General features: G+C 48.5%; 1 protein-coding gene across 1 annotated transcript; it reads left to right on the forward strand.

The window, feature by feature from the left end:
• The first annotated feature begins 494 nt into the window (after nucleotides 1–494).
• On the forward strand, nucleotides 495–3,481 carry LOC132591931 (uncharacterized). The gene is made up of 2 exons (XM_060273159.1): nucleotides 495–756; nucleotides 3,055–3,481. Exons 1-2 carry the CDS (start codon nucleotides 510–512, stop codon nucleotides 3,354–3,356), a joined length of 549 nt encoding a protein of 182 aa, XP_060129142.1. The 5' UTR covers nucleotides 495–509; the 3' UTR covers nucleotides 3,357–3,481.
• The last annotated feature ends 12,370 nt before the right edge of the window (nucleotides 3,482–15,851 follow it).

Here is a 15,851-nt window from a genome sequence, read left to right on the forward strand (position 1 = left end):
TAAAAGTATTTATTTTTTGAATTTATTGGTACAGCTCTAGTTCTATGTAGTCAACAAGCTGGTTTAATTTTTCAAAAGTGCCCAGTTTGGGCACAATTTGTGCAAAAATTCACCCCAAGTTTGATGGGCTTTTGGGTGGCTGCACAGCGTTCAGGCAAAGCATTCTGGGAACTCTGCTTACCGAAGTCTTCAGATTTGCAACAATGAGCCATTATACCCAGACACTGTTGGTCTCAGTGGAAAACCTTTTGTTCATGTTTTCCTATCTCCCAGATCCTCTTCAAAGGATGTGATAGTGATCTCCCCGTCTCTTATTATTCTCATTTGAGGTGTGCTTGACATTTTTTTTTAAAGCTCTCTGAACATGCTGTCCAGGCATCACTTATCCACTTCATCTTTTGGGCCGGATGTGGACGCTGCAGAGTTCTGGGAAATGGCACCAAACAGGCTCCACATGGAAAACGGTGAGATGCATTTTGACTGCGCCCCGTTGAGGTCAGAGCGACACAATGATGCTCCTCCGAAACAATGATGCAGGCGTCGCCCACCTCCAAGCTCCTCCTGCTCCATTCTTCAAACCCCCCATAAATACCGAGGCTCCTGGACACACTCTTCATCCGATCTTCTGGGAGACTTCTCCTACATCGGATCATCTGCCGCTGAGACTTGCTGAGAGAGAACCAAGCAAAGCTTTCACCATGAGGGTCCTTCTCATCTGCTGTGCTGTGTTCCTGCTGGCTATAGTCGGCACCGAAGGTAAGAATGGGGAATCTGATAGGAGTTATGGGGTTGGACTAGTCTTTGGACCCCTTATACTGCCAAGATTCTTTGTTGAATGTCACCATCCTTGCAACCCCATGATCTTCCAGTTCCTGGTGACCACTGAATATGAGGAAGGGGAGATAAAAAAGGGGGAATGGGGTGTCAGTGATGGTCTCGGTGCCCTTTTGAGGGTAAACCAGTTAAGATTTCTTTTTAAGGTGGTGGTGTGTGTTTGTGTGTGTACATACAAACTTCGAAACTAGCCAACGAGGAAGGCAATAAATGACAGAGCACCAAGGATGTAGCAGAAAGCTGTACATGCCTTCAATGTGCTGTTGTACACTTGGAGGCCACAGAGGGTAGCTTTGTCCAAAAGGGTGTTGAGGGAAGAGCAGAAAAGGGTGGGTAAAAATCACCAAGAGAAATTCCCCTATGAGAGAGGCTTACAACATTTGAGACTTCTTAGTTTAGAGAACAAGGCATGTAAGGACAGGGAGAGATGTGCTGAAAATGTATAATATTATGCTTGTTATGGAGAAAGTGGATAGAGATACAGTGGTGCCCTGCTTAACGAATGCCCTGCTTAACGAAATTTCCGCTTAACAAAAGGTTTTTCCGAGCGGAGGTTGCCTCGCTAGACGAATTCGTTTTATGAAAAATTTGTCTAGCGAATCACGGTTTCCCATAGGAATGCGTTGAAATTCAATTAATGCGTTCCTATGGGCAAAAAAAAAAACATCCAAAAAAAATTTCAATGCATTCCTATGGGATTCACTAGACGAATTTTTCGTTATGAGAAAAGACCTGTGGAACGAATTAAATTCGTCTAGCGAGGCACCACTGTATGGTTTTCTCCCCATTTCATAATACTTGGGGCCACCCCAAGACAATGAATGGTGGACGATTCAGGATGGATAAAAGGAAGGATGTCTTCACGCAGAGCACAATTAGAACTGTGGAACTCACTCCCACGGGAGGCAGTGATGGCCCCCAACTTGGAGGTTAGAGATATTCATGGAGGATAAGGCTCTCAGTGTCTACCGGCACGATGGCTATGCTCTGCCTACACTATCAGAGGCAGTAAGTCTCTGGGTGCCAGTTGTTGGGAGTTGTGTAAGGGGAGAGTGCTGTTGTGCTGAGATCCTGCCCGCATTCTTCCCATGGCATCTGGTTGGTCACTGTGAGAACAGGATGCTGGACAAGATGGGCCATTGGCCGGATCCAGCAGAGCTCTTCTTATGTCCCTCTACAAAGTAATCCCTTTAAAGGAGAGTTATAAAAGCATAATGGGCAAGAGGAAGAGAAAAATGTGCTGTGTGTTCTCAGTCACAGATACTAGCCAATAGGAGCCTCTCAACAGCGGAACAACTGGAACGTAAACACACATCCTCAGGCTGAACACCTAAGATCTTTCTAAGGATCTTAAACTGCTGTTCTGAGCAAGGGTGAGGAACCCGGAGCCCTCCAAATGTTGTTGGACTACAACTCCCATCATCCATTACCATTGTCCATGCTGGGTGGAGCTGATGGGAGTTGCAGTCCAACAACAACTGGGGGACCACAGGCTCCTCACCCCTGCTCAGGGCAGCCTTTAAGGTTGAGTCCTGTAAAGCAGTGTTTCCCAAACTTGGAAAGATAAAAGGGGAGAGGAGTGTAGCATTCACAAACCATGCAAAGAGAAAATGCTCTAAGTCAGGGTTTCCCAAACTTTGGTCTCCAGCTCTTGTTGGACTACAGCTCCCAGCACCCCTAGTTAGCAGGACCACTGGTCAGGGATGATGGGAATTGTAGTCCAACAAGAGCCGGCGACCCAAGTTTGGGAAACCCTGCTGTAGAGCCTGGGAGAGCTCCTGAGGCAATTGGATGCTTCTGTGGGTTCATCTGTCTAATCAAATAACCAAGCAGGTCTGCTGAGCACTTAATCCTTACTCCTTCGCTGAGACCTAGCAGGAACTTAAAGGGGCAGAGCCCAGCACCTAGTTGGGAACTTTTTAGTCTTTGTCAGGGAATTAAAGAGCGGATGTTGAGAGCCTTTGGACAGATATTGGAGCAGAGACAAGGAGCCTCTTCCTTTACCGAGGGCTCCAGGGGAGTCACCCATCACATCCCCATCCTTTGAGCGGTCAGCAAAAGGGGTCACTTTGGAGTCTGAGGGGACAGACCCACATCTTTGTAGGTCCCCTCTGCTTTGGGATCATTGCCTACGGAGGTCTTTAACCCCCCCCCTCTCCCTCCACTAACAAATTAAGTTTTACTTTCCCTAGCCTAACCTCATATTTTTCTCTTTTGCAGGTGTCAAAAGGCATTGCAACCAACACTGTTATGGCTACTGCAGCTCCAAATGCAGGTACTATGAGACTTCACAGCTGAACTGCGCCTGCAGCCACCGCGGGCACTACTGCTGCATCCCACGACCACAGCCGCAACCGCGCCCAAACTACCATCCTCCACCACCTCCTCCTCCTCCTCCTCCACCACCACCTCCTCCTCCTCCTCCCCCTCCTCCCCCTCCTCCACCACCACCACCTCCAAAATATCACCATCCTGCTCCACCACCTCCACACAAATACCCATACAGACACTACAAAGCGTGAGCGCCCGGGAGACCATAAGGAGAGGAGTTTCGGATGCCAGAGCCATCTCTTCGATGCTCCACAAAGATAGGCTGTCTCTCTAAATGAATGAATAAATAAATAAATATGGGTCAGCCCTTAAACTATTGGCTGTGTCTTTCATTCCTTGGGATTGCAAGAGTTGGGGTTTCTGGTATGGTAGAATTTCATTATTTGGTATTGTCAGGGGATTGTTGCGGCTACTCACGAGTAAAGACGCTCCAGTCCGCTCTGTCTTTCAGAGTTTTATTGTGCATATTATTTACAGTGCAGAGAAATCAGAAAACATGACTGCCTAGTCCGATTCAGAACCCGGCAATGACAGCTTCCGGCTCTTCGGCCAGCATAAAAGCCTGGGCACCCCAATGCGCCTCCCCCTAGCCGTGCGTGTGGGTGCGCGCCTCAATTCGGGTGCCAGAAGGGGCTGCGTTCCTTCTCCCGTCCTTCGGCTGGAGCGTTGCAGAGACTCCGGCACCTCGCTGCGCTGTCCTTCCCCTTCTGGCCAGCTGGGTTGGTGCCTAGGCTGTGACACGTCTGAGAGCCCCCTCTCCACCCCACCTGACCCGCTTCTCCTGACCCGCTGCTAGTGCTGTCACTGGGCAAAGTGCTGGTCAGGATGACTGGGGGAGGGTCCCTGCAAGGAGTCCCCCTGACAGGTATTATCGTTTATTGCATTTATAACCCACTTTTTTTTGCTCTAAGGAGCTCTAATTGGTCCATGGGGTTCTCCCCCTCCTCATTTAATCCCCACAACAACCCTGTGAGGCAGGCCAGGCTGAGAAGCTGTTAGTGGTGCAAGGTTACACCCAGTGAGTTTCATGGCTGTAAGAGGAAGGGTGCTTTGAATTCTGGTGCTGGAGGAGACTCTTGAGAGTCCCATGGACTGCTAGAAGATCAAACCTATCCATTCTGAAGGAAATCAGCCCTGTGTGCTCCCTGGAAGGACAGATCGTGAAGCTGAGGCTCCAATACTTTGGCCACCTCATGAGAAGAGAAGAATCCTTGGAAAAGACCCTGATGTTGGGAAAGATGGAGGGCACAAGGAGAAGGGGACGACAGAGGATGAGATGGTTGGACAGTGTTCTCGAAGCTACCAACATGAGTTTGACCAAAGTGCGGGAGGCAGTGCAAGACAGGAGTGCCTGGCGTGCTATGGTCCATGGGGTCACGAAGAGTCGGACACGACTAAACGACTAAACAACAACAGCAACAAGAGGAAGGGAGTACAGGGAACCCCCGCCTCTGATCAGGAGCAGCTCATCAACTAGTAGCCATGAGAGCGCAGACTTGGCAGAGGCAAGGCAGGAAACAGGAAGAGGGGACTGGGGCTCTGACAGCCTGGGAGAGCATGAGCACCATAGCCAGGAACGGAGGGAGGAGAGCAGGGGGGAAAGGGAAAACATCGAGCGCAGACCTTTGCCCCCGGTTCCGGAATTAAGGAAAAGACGGAAAGGGAGGAGACTGTCCGTCCCGTGCCTTTTATGTTGGAAAAGGGGGCGCAGGGGGGGCAGTCCCGGATTCTGCATCGGACTGAGAAGACATGTTTCCTGACACCCCGTTACACTGTACATAGAGCGCACCAATAAAGATTGTTTAAAGACAAGCAGGTGCAGAGTCGTTACTCTAGAGTAGCCGCAACAACCTGTGACAATGGCCAAATGGGATTTGAAATCTGGGCCGGATCTACACTGATACTTAAAATGCTATAAAAAATTGTAAAAACTCCCAATGCAATTTACCATTCCCTTTGGATTTTAGCTCTACAGCACCATCTGGTGTCACATGTTCATAGCACATTTATAACACTATAATTGACCAGTGTAGTGAGTTCCTGGTCTCCCAGGTTTTTCTTTGACACTTAAACCACTACACCACCACGGGCTGAAAACGCTTCCTTTCTTCAGCATTTTATTTATCATTTGAGCATTATCTTTATTCTTTCTGGGTTGTTTTTTTAAATATATATATATATATGTTATTAAGATGATTTCAGTTATAAGAAATAAAGTGATACAGAAAGAAGAAAGAAAAGTGAGAGGGAGAAAAACAACAACAAAGATACACATAAAAGTGAAAATATGCACACACACACACACACACACACACACACACACAAACAATATAAGACACTCCCATACATTCTTGTATAAATTGTTTTTTCTTTCTTTCTGTGACATATGATCTGGGATAGCTCAGCTGGTAGAGTTGTTGCTGTTTAGTCGTTTAGTCGTGTCCGACTCTTCGGGACCCCATGGACCAGAGCACGCCAGGCACTCCTGTCTTCCACTGCCTCCCGCAGTTTGGTCAAACTCATGTTGGTAGCTTCAAGAACACTGTCCAGCCATCTCATCCTCTGTCGTCCCCTTCTCCTAGTGCCCTCCATCTTTCCCAACATCAGGGTCTTTTCCAGGGAGTCTTCTCTTCTCATGAGGTGGCCAAAGTATTGGAGCCTCAGCTTCACGATCTGTCCTTCCAGTGAGCACTCAGGGCTGATTTCCTTAAGAATGGATAGGTTTGATCTTCTTACAGTCCATGGGACTCTCAAGAGTCTCCTCCAGCACCATAAGTATGAGACTCTTAATCTCAGTGTTGTGCGTTCAATCCCTATGTCGGGAAAAAGATTCCTGCATCACGGGGGGGGGGGGGTTGGTCCCTTCCGACTCTACAATTCTATGATATGATATGATATGAAGCCTTTTTGATTTGTTTTAAAGCTCTTTTATTTAAAGCACTTCTGCAGTGCAGTTTCCAAACCAGTTCAAATTGGTTGACAGCACTGGAAAAAGAGAGTTTGTCCTGGCCCTCATTCCTCCTGGGCAAAGGAATCAGACTGCCAGCTTGGATTCTGCCAAAGGCTTTCATGAGCAAATCATATTGATACATAGGCAGGGCACAGGTTACAAAGTGCCGCATGTGCATAAGAGGTATGGATAAAAGGCTAAGTTCATGCCAAGTCATTGATTCAGCAAGCAACATGGCCCCTGGACCTTTCTTTCGAAGGGTGGAGCAGGCACAGCTCTCAGCTTGGCAAGTGACATAGAGAATTTTGAGAAACCAAGAAACAGGGTGGCGCTTCTGCACAGAAGGTCCCAGTCAGGGCTTTTTTTTCAGCCAAAACTGAGTTCCGGCACCTTTCAGGTACAGTAGGTGCCATTGCCATTATAGGAGAACAAGGGAGATGTTCTAGAAAAATAGCACTGCCTCTCACTTACCTACCGCACCTTGTCTTCTTCTTCTTCTTCTTCTTCTTCTTCTTCTTCTTCTTCTTCTTCTTCTTCTTCTTCTTCTTCTTCTTCTTCTTCTTCTTCGGCAATCACTTACAGTCTTCCATAAACACAGACTTAATGGTGTGTTCTTAGGTGATGTGGAGGCCAATTCTGGATCCACACATCCTTCCACCGTGGGGACATAGGTTTCCGGGCAGGAGTTGATCATGGTGAGGGTTTGCCAAACATGCCTTCCTCTTAGCTGGTTTCTTTGTCCTGAGTTCAAGCGTCTTCAAAGTTCATGACACCTTTAGTAAAGGCTGTTCTCCAACTGGAGCGCTCACAGGTCAGAGTTTCCCAGTAGTCAGTGTTTATACTACATTTTTTTTTAAAAAAAAATGCCTTGAGAGGGTCTTTGAACCTCTTCTGTTGACCACCAGCATTACGCTTTCCATTTTTAAGTTCAGAATAGAGTAGTTTCTTTGGAAGACGATCATCAGGGATCCAAGCAACATGATAAGTCCAACGAAGTTGGTCTTGAAGAATCATTGCTTCGACACTGGTGATCTTTGCTTCTTTCAGTACACTGGCATTAGTTCGCCTGTCTTCCCAAATGATATGTAAACATTTTCAGAGACACCGTTGATAGAATGTTTTGAGGAGTTGGAGATGGCATTTATAAGTGGTCCATATTTCAGAAGCATACACAGGAGTGGTGCTAGGGCTTTTTGCACCCTAGAGAAAAACACCTTCTGGCGCCCCCTGGGCGCATGTGTCATGACGCATGCGTCATGACGCACGCACACACACCGCTGATGCCCCTGCGTCCCCTCCATTGGCAGGAGGAGCACGGGCCAAGGGGGGAGCTCAGCGCCCTCCCGCCTGTGGAGGGGACGCTTTGAGTTCCTCGGCGGCGGCGGCTGCAGTGAGCGAGCGGCGGCAGCAGCGCCCATAGCTGAAGGCTTCAGCTGCGGGCGCTGCTGCCGCTTGCTCGCTGCAGCCGCTGGGGAACTCACAGTGTCCCCTCCGTGGGCGGGAGGGCGCTGAGCTCTCCTTTTGGCTCACGCTCCTCCCGCCTGTGGAGGGGACGCTGGGGGCTCCTCAGTGAGCAGGCGGGCGGGCAGGCAGGCGGGCGGGTGGCGGCGGCGGCAGCGCCCATAGCTGAAGGCTTCGGCTGCGGGCGCTTGCCGCCACTACCGCCGCCACTCACTCGCTGTGGCTGCCGCCGCTGGGGAACTCTCGGTGTCCCCTCCATAGGCGGGAGGAACGCGAGCGTGCGCCTTGGAAGGGCGGAGGTGGCGCGGGGGTTTTGCGGGGCAGGCTCGGCAGCGCCCCCTCCATTTTTGCGCCCTAGGCAATGGCCTAGTCCACCTAAATGGACGCACCGGACCTGAGCATACAGTAAGGATGGTAGTACAATAGCTTTGTCCTACTGGATTTCAGCACCTTGTGTGCCTTGCCTAACTAACCAATCTGATGTCTGGATTAAAGACCAAACTGGGAGTTCAAGTTCTTTGCCCAGCAGTGAGGGCCAGCAGAAAAGGCAACACACACATTTCCCATCAGATCTGCTGCTGCTACCCAAAATTTTCAACAATACAAAAATGTATTTACCAGTTGTTGATGGTGGAATGATCCTTGGGGCCTCTCCTGCCAGCTCCAGAATATGGAGTTCTTTCAGGAAGTTGGCTTTTGCATGTCAAAGGGAGTACCTTGAACTGGGCTTACTGACTAATTTGTAGCCTGCACAGCTGCCTTGGGAGCAGTGTTATATCGACTGATTGGGTGATGATATTGAAATAGACCACACTTCCATAAAAATACAGCAAGGTGGCATGCAGCATGCAAAATTACAATAAGTGCAATAAAAACTTAAGTACAGTCGTACCTTGGAAGTCCCCGAACGTTTTGGCTCCCGAACATTGCAAACCTGGAAGTGAGTGTTCCAGTTTGTGAACTATTTTTGGAAGCCGAACGTCGACAGGGCTTCCGTGGCTTCTGATGGGATGCAGGAGCACTTTAGGTTTTTAACATTTTGGAAGTCGAACAGAGTTCCGTAACAGTTCCCGTTTGACTTCCAAGGTACAACTGTATAAAAACATCAATTAAAAACCTGTTGGTAAAAAGAAATTCACATTGCAAAAGCCTGCCTTGTAGAATCATAGAAGTGTAGAGTGAGAACGGACCCAGACGAACATCTTTCTCAACCCCCTGCAATGCAGAAATATGCAGTTGTCCCTTATGGGGATCAATCCTGCAACTTTGACCTTATCAGCACCGTTGTTAGACACTCGGATAGAAAAGCTAGGAGTCAAATAGCTCCTGGGATCTGGGTTGTAGACACCAAAAGAGAATGTCTAGTCACCACTGGGGGGGGAGGTTAAGCAACACTTTTAAAATGATTTTGATAAGCATGAATTAATATGCGGTTCACCTAAGTGACACATTGTTAATATCACCTTTTTAAACAAATTGTTCATACATGTTTAATGGTTTACAATAAAAAAATATTGGTGCCTTACTTCAGTTTTCAAAACACTCTACTCTTTATTGCTAAACTCCTTAACATATTATCTGTCCTTAACATATACTTGGAGGCTTCAAAGCACACGTTTCAGTAATCCTTGAGGATCAACCAGGCGCAAAATATGGCACCCAAACTTTTTAAGGTGCTCGCACATGGAGAATCTTTAGGCGCAAAATGTGCCTGGTGCCCTGCTACTTTAGAACCCTGATCAGCACCATGGTCTAACGATCTGAGCTATCCAGGCCCTCAGGGCCGGCTCTAAGGCAAGGCTGGGTGGTGCAGGGTGCCAGGCCGTCGGGACGCCAGGGGGGCGCCGTGCGGCTGTGCCTGCTGCAGCACTGCTGCGCGCTGTGCCCGCCAGACAGCCATGGTGGGAAATGGGGCGGGGGGGGGGGCTCCGGAGCGATCTTCACGCCAGGGCGCCCAATATGCTTAAGACGGCCCTGCAGGCCCTGAACCCATCTGAATAGGGTTTCTTTTTATTTTAAGGAGCATCTAAAAGAAGGCACAGATTATTCTTCCTGAGCCCTTACTGGCACTGAGTTCCAAAGGTTACATCCTGGCACATTAAAAGGCTGACTGAACCTCAGTGTCAGGGTGCTGTTCCCGGCTGGTTGCCCAGGAACATATAAAGATAAGGGAAAGTTTCTTACAGTCCTTTTTTATTTCAATCTTTATAGAGAGAGGCTACAGAACCCGGCCTCTTGGATAATACTGTTGTCCTGAGTGAATCCCAACACTCTGTCTCTCCCACTTCCTCATTTGTCATTCTCGTCTCCTCTACGGGTGCTGCTACGTGCCCTCTGTCTTTGAGCTCTTTGCTCTCCTACTTTTAAGACTTGCCAGGTTGTTACTTATCTCCTTGACTAGGGGGGTCACATAACTCCACATCCTCCAACATTTCTCTAATGAAAATAACCACACAGTAACGTCTTAAGGGTATCCAGCGCCGTGGTTCAAAAATTCTCCGGCACACCGCCCCCACGGCAGCAGTAGCGCGCAGCTGAGGGGCGGAGATGGAGGGTGGCGGAGCCTGGATGGCGTACACCACCTTGCAGGGGGCTGGCCTGGGCGCAGAGCCCACCTCCCGCAGAGGGTGCTGCTCGGCTTCTCGCCCTGGACCGGCCCCTCCTTGGCGCCTCCCTCCAGCGGCCGCTCCGGGACGCGGCGGTGGCGCGCAGCCATTGAGCTTCCTCCATAAAGCAGAATCAGCGAGACTCCTGCCTAGAGTGGCAGCAGGCGCATGGTGCCACTCTAGGCAGGAGTCTCGCTGATTCTGCTTCATGGAGGAAGCTCAATAGTTGCACGCTACTGCCACCATGGGGGTGCAGGGGCGCCAGCAGCAGCTGCTCCCAGACACCAGCCGTTCGGCACCCCTGGTGGCCAGGCGCTCTGGCACCTTGCGCCACCCAGCCCGAGCCTAGAGACGGCCCTGCTACCACACCCTCCAAGATTTCTCCAATGAAAATAGCAACGTCCTAAGGAAAATTGGAACATTCTGGGATCAAATCAGAAACCCGGACCGCTTCTGTATATCTGGGACTGTCCCTGGAAAATGGGGACACTTGGAAGGTCTCTCATAGTGTCGATGTATGGATTCATTCATGGCTCTGACTCAAGGTTAACCTCACTTTTGCGTTCCTCCCCACGTGGCCAGAGCCATTGTTCTGTTGGAATGCCACAACAGGTCAGCATACCCTTTCAGGGATCTCTTTTCTCATTGTCCAGGCTCCCGCCTCAAACGCCTGCAGCTTTGTAAGAAGAGTATCAGACCAAAGGCCTGTGGCATGGGTGAGGAACCTCAAACCCAGGGGCCAAAAGCAGCTCTCTCTATGGGGCCCTTGGGGGACTTTGCAGGCCACACTCCTCAGCACGCCTGCTTCTTGAATGCTTTTGCTTCAAAACGAGCTTAAACTGTGATTATTCCTCTTCCTTGCCTATATGGACGATGGATGGAGAGGTGTGTATTTGGCATCTGTGCGTAGAAATTTCTTGCTTTTTGATGGGTGGAATGGAAACTCCTTTATAAAAGGTAGAAGCCACACCATTTGTTCCACTCATTGTTGCCGCTGGTGTTTATTTCAGATAACTGATACACCACTTAATTGCAAAAAATAAAACCGTAAAGTCAAGAAAAGCCATACTTTAAAACATACGTGTGGGCCCTCAGATAATTGCCCCTGAAGGAACATGGCTTTCAGGCTAAAAAGGGGTCTCCATCCTTGGCCTATAAGAACATAAGAATAGCCTGCTAAATCAGGCCCAAAGCATCCTGTTTTCCACAACCAGATACCTCTGTGAAGCCCACAAAGGATCTTAGGGCAACCGTGCTCTCCCTACTTGTATTAAACATAAGAATATAAGAAGAGCCTGCTGGATCAGGCCAATCGTCCCTCCGGTCCAGCATCCTGTTCTTACAATAGCCAAGCCAATGCCTGTAGGAAACCCTCAAGCACGTTTTGAGCATCCTCTCCCCTCCTGTGCTTTCCAGCAACTGGCATTCAGAACTATTGCTGCCCCCAGCCAAGGAGGCGGAGCACAGCCATCATGGCTGGCAGCCGTTGTTAAGACTTACCCCCATGAATTGGTCCAATCCTCTTTCTTTCTTTCTTTCTTTCTTTGCAGGGTGGGTGACACCTGGTTTGAGAGCAGTACATGTGAAAAGGACCTAGGAGTCTTGGTAGACCACAAACTTGACATGAGTCAACAGTGTGATGCAGCAGCTAAAAAAGCCAATGCAATTCTGGGCTGCATCAATAGGAGTATAGCATCTAGATAAAGGGAAGTAATAGTACCACTGTATTCTGCTCTGGTCAGACCTCACCTGGAGTACTGTGTCCAATTCTGGGCACCACAGTCCAAGAAGGATACTGACTAGCTGGAACGTGTCCAGAAGAGGGCAACCAAATTGGTCAAAGGCCTGGAAACGATGCCTTATGAGGAACAGCTTAGGGAGCTGGGTATGTTTAGCCTGGAGAAGGTTAAGGGGTGATATGATAGCCATGTTCAAATATATGAAAGGATGCCACATGGAGGAGGGAGAAAGGTTGTTTTCTGCTGCTCCAGAGAAGCAGACACGGAGCAATGGATTCAAGCTACAGTACAAGAAAGAAGATTCCACCTAAACATTAGGAAGAACTTCCTGACAGTAAGAGCTGTTCGGCAGTGGAATTTGCTGCCAAGGAGTGTGGTGGAGTCTTCTTCTTTGGAGGTCTTTAAGCGGAGGCTTGACGGCCATCTGTCAGGAATGCTTTGATGGTGTTTCCTGCTTGGCAGGGGGCTGGACTGGATGGCCCTTGTGGTCTCTTCCAACTCTATGATTCTATGATTCTTTCTTTCTTTTTTATTTCTATGCTTATTATATACAGACACAAAAACAATATTGAAAAAGGGGAGGGGTGGTCCAATCCTCTTCCAAAGCCATCCAAGTTGGTGGCCATCACTGCCACCCAGGGAAGCAAGTTCCATAGTTTGACTGTGCAGTGTGTGAAGAAGGGTTTCCTTTTATCTGTCCCGAATCTTCCAACATTCAGCTTTGTTGGAGTTCCACAAATTCTAGTGTTACGAGGGAGGGCAAAAAACTTCCCACTCTCAACTTTCTCCATGGCATGCATAATTTAAGTTTGCCAAAATAATAATAATTAATGAATCCGGGGACAGTTTTCAACTTCCTTCTAAATAGATGGATTTTGTCCAGGGACTGATTTGTAAATCCGGGGACTGTCCCCGGGAAACGGGGACGTCTGGCAACCTTAGCATAATTGGAGTCCCTTCTAGCTCTACAATTCTGTGATTCTATGTTTAACACACAGGTGGAAGAACTTGAACGCCCAGCATTTTTCCAAACAAGCACCCTTAGCAGAACTAGAAAAGAGTACACAGAACTGGCAAGAGCAAGGTGATAGCAAAGGAAATATATACAGTATTCCCTCTATATGGCAAACTTGGGAAGAAACATGCCAGTTTCAACAGACACATTGCCTGCACAGTCTCCAAGTTGCCCTGAATCCATTTGGGGGCGACTTGAAGGGACACCACTAAGCTTCAGACAAGCCCTGAATCTTCTGAATCAGTAGAACTGCCCAGTTCAGCGCAGGACTTGGGCATTCATCTTTCCTAGGTCTCAGACAGTCTATCACAACAGGGTACAGCCTCCGAGGTTGGATGGGAAAGGGACGAAGCTTACCTTTTGCCCCTCCTGAAATAGCCCCACACAGCTGCCAAGGTGGTTCGCAAGGGCTGTGGGAGGTTAGGATCCCTCTGGCCCGCTGGCTAGATCCAGTTCTTCAATCCTGGCCTAAAAAGAAAGATTTGGAGGCACCATAACACTGAGCCTCCCAAGCCTATTCTGGCTAAATGACCCAGGATGATATTTATTACATTTATATGTTATAGGAATTCTGTGGTCTCAAATAGAGAATAAATGTTGATAATTGTAAACTCACATACATAAGTGTATAAACCACATGTCTAAAATAGTACAGGAGAGCAATCCAAAAGAATCTCAATATTTCCTCTGCCTCCTTAATCCCCCTTCCCTGAGAACAGGTAGGCAGATAGGGATCAGGGGAAGTTCCTGAAGGGATTCCTCTCCTATATCTATGAACATCCTTGCTATTAATTGTCATTGTTTGCCCAGATGCTCTGCATTGAGGGATGTCTGACAGGCATCCTGATTGTCTCATCAAATGCTAATGTTTTGCATAAACTGTGTCTGGAACTATTTAACTATTCCTGCTAAATCCTCAGGAATATCACACCTTGGCCTGCCTGAGCCACAGTAACCCCACCTTATGTGTGATGTAATTTCTGACTGTTTGTAGAGGGGGGTGGCCTTCTTCTCCACACCAAAATGCAAACCCTTAAAAGAGATGTTTCTTCATGGTTCGAGGTCTCTTTTGCCTCCTTGCAAGGAGGGGAGGGAACTCTGCTGCAACAGAAAAATAAAGATCTGCCCTGCTTTCACTGCATCCTGCCGCCATCCATTCATCTCTGACCAAGCATGAACTTAGGGGGCTCAGCCCCTTAGGGAGTTGGGCAGCAAAAGCCAAACACCCCTATTTTTTCCTATATCAGATATATCCCAACTTCTTCTCCAAGGAGCTCAAGGTGACGTATATGGCTCTCCTCCTCATTTCATCCCCACAACAACCCTGTGAGGTAGGTTAGGCGGAGAGGCAGTGACTGGCACAATGTCACTCAGTGGGCTTTGAACCCTGGCCTCCATTGTCCTAGCCTGGTACACTAACCAGAACCCTACACCGGCTATGACCAAAGGTACTGTTTTCCTGAAAAAACATAGGGAGCTGCCATATACCAAGTCCAACCATAGATCTATCAGATTTAGTTTTGTTTACACTGACTGGCAGCAGCTCTCCAGGATTTTTAGAAAGGGTTCCCTCCCAGTCCTCCTTGGAGATGCCAAGGAATGAACTGGTTGTGTGTGTCTTCTGTGTTCAAAGTTTTTGCTCTGCCTCTGAGCTACAGCTGATCTCTCGGATGTCCTGTCTAGCTGTTCTCTTCTTTTCGTTATTCAGTTATCTTTCCAGCGCCGAGGGCCTTCTGGAGGTTCCCTCGCTACGAGAAGCCAAGTTACAGGGAACCAGGCAGAGGGCCTTCTCGGTAGTGGCACCCACCCTGTGGAACGCCCTCCCACCAGAGGTCAAAGAGAACAACAATTACCAGACCTTTAGAAGGCATCTCAAGGCAGCCCTGTTTAGGGAAGCTTTTAATGTTTGATGGATTTCTGTATTTTAATATTTTGTTGGAAGCTGCCCAGAGTGGCTGGGGGAACCCGGCCAGATGGGCGGGGTATAAATAATAAATTATTATTATTATTACTTCCAGATTGTCATCTCACCCACCCACCCTCCACAACTGGCTTCCCCCTGCTTGACTTCCCCCAACATTTTACTCCTCTCTTTTCCCTGGTGATGATGACCCTTTCGATGTGCAGAAAAACTTGGCCAGTGGGAATAGCCACCCTACCCACACCATATCACAAGCTGATTTTGAAGACCACTCCTCAGTTTCAAAAGGCAGTTGCCACAGTTCATGGGGTGAGAGCTTTGAGAAACAACGCTACCTTGTGCATGCAGTGACCAATTGCCTGACTCTTAGGGCGAAGTGTCTTGGAACTTATTAGAGTAATGATTTAGCCCGCTGAAAAATCAAGAAGCTGGTTTTCAAGTTTCGAAAACTCACAAATTTTGAACTTCTCTGTCATTCCATCCCAGGTTCTCTTTCTGCCTGAGTTTTCAGTGGCTACTCAGCATTAAGGCAAAGCATTCTGGGTGATGCTCTGACACCCCCGTCTTTCATTTCATGTTAAAGGGGGGGAAATGTCCGGGTCTTTCTGGCTCCTTGATCTTCTTCAAAGAGTTTAATCTTGATCTCCATCTTTCCCTCCCATTGTTCTCTTTTGAAGAGAACTTGACATTTTTGATCTTGCAGGTGATTAAGGCCGTGCTTATGCCCTTCACCACTTGGAGTCCTCAGAGCCGGATACGGCAGCAAGTTCCGGCACTGAGCGCCAAACTGACTCCACTTGGTAAGAAGTGGTAGCAGCCGTCCATTCTTCCTGCACTCACAAATAACATCCATGGAGGGTAGAACTGTCCATGAGGTTCCTCTCTGGGTCAGGATGGCTCGACAGTGTTCCAAAGGAACAATGCCTCTGAGGCCTACGCCTCCAAGCTCCTCCTCCTCGATTCATCGCTTCCTCCATAAATACCAAGGCTCCAG

The sequence above is a fragment of the Zootoca vivipara genome, chromosome 3 (genome assembly GCF_963506605.1).
Source record: "Zootoca vivipara chromosome 3, rZooViv1.1, whole genome shotgun sequence".
Classification (NCBI taxonomy): Eukaryota; Metazoa; Chordata; class Lepidosauria; order Squamata; family Lacertidae; genus Zootoca; species Zootoca vivipara.

Coding starts and splice junctions, on each gene's coding strand:
- LOC132591931 (XM_060273159.1), top strand. CDS start 510: ATGATGCTCCTCCGAAACAATGATGCAGGCGTCGCCCACCTCCAAGCT. Junction 757..3,054: donor GGCTATAGTCGGCACCGAAG/GTAAGAATGGGG, acceptor TCTCTTTTGCAG/GTGTCAAAAGGCATTGCAAC.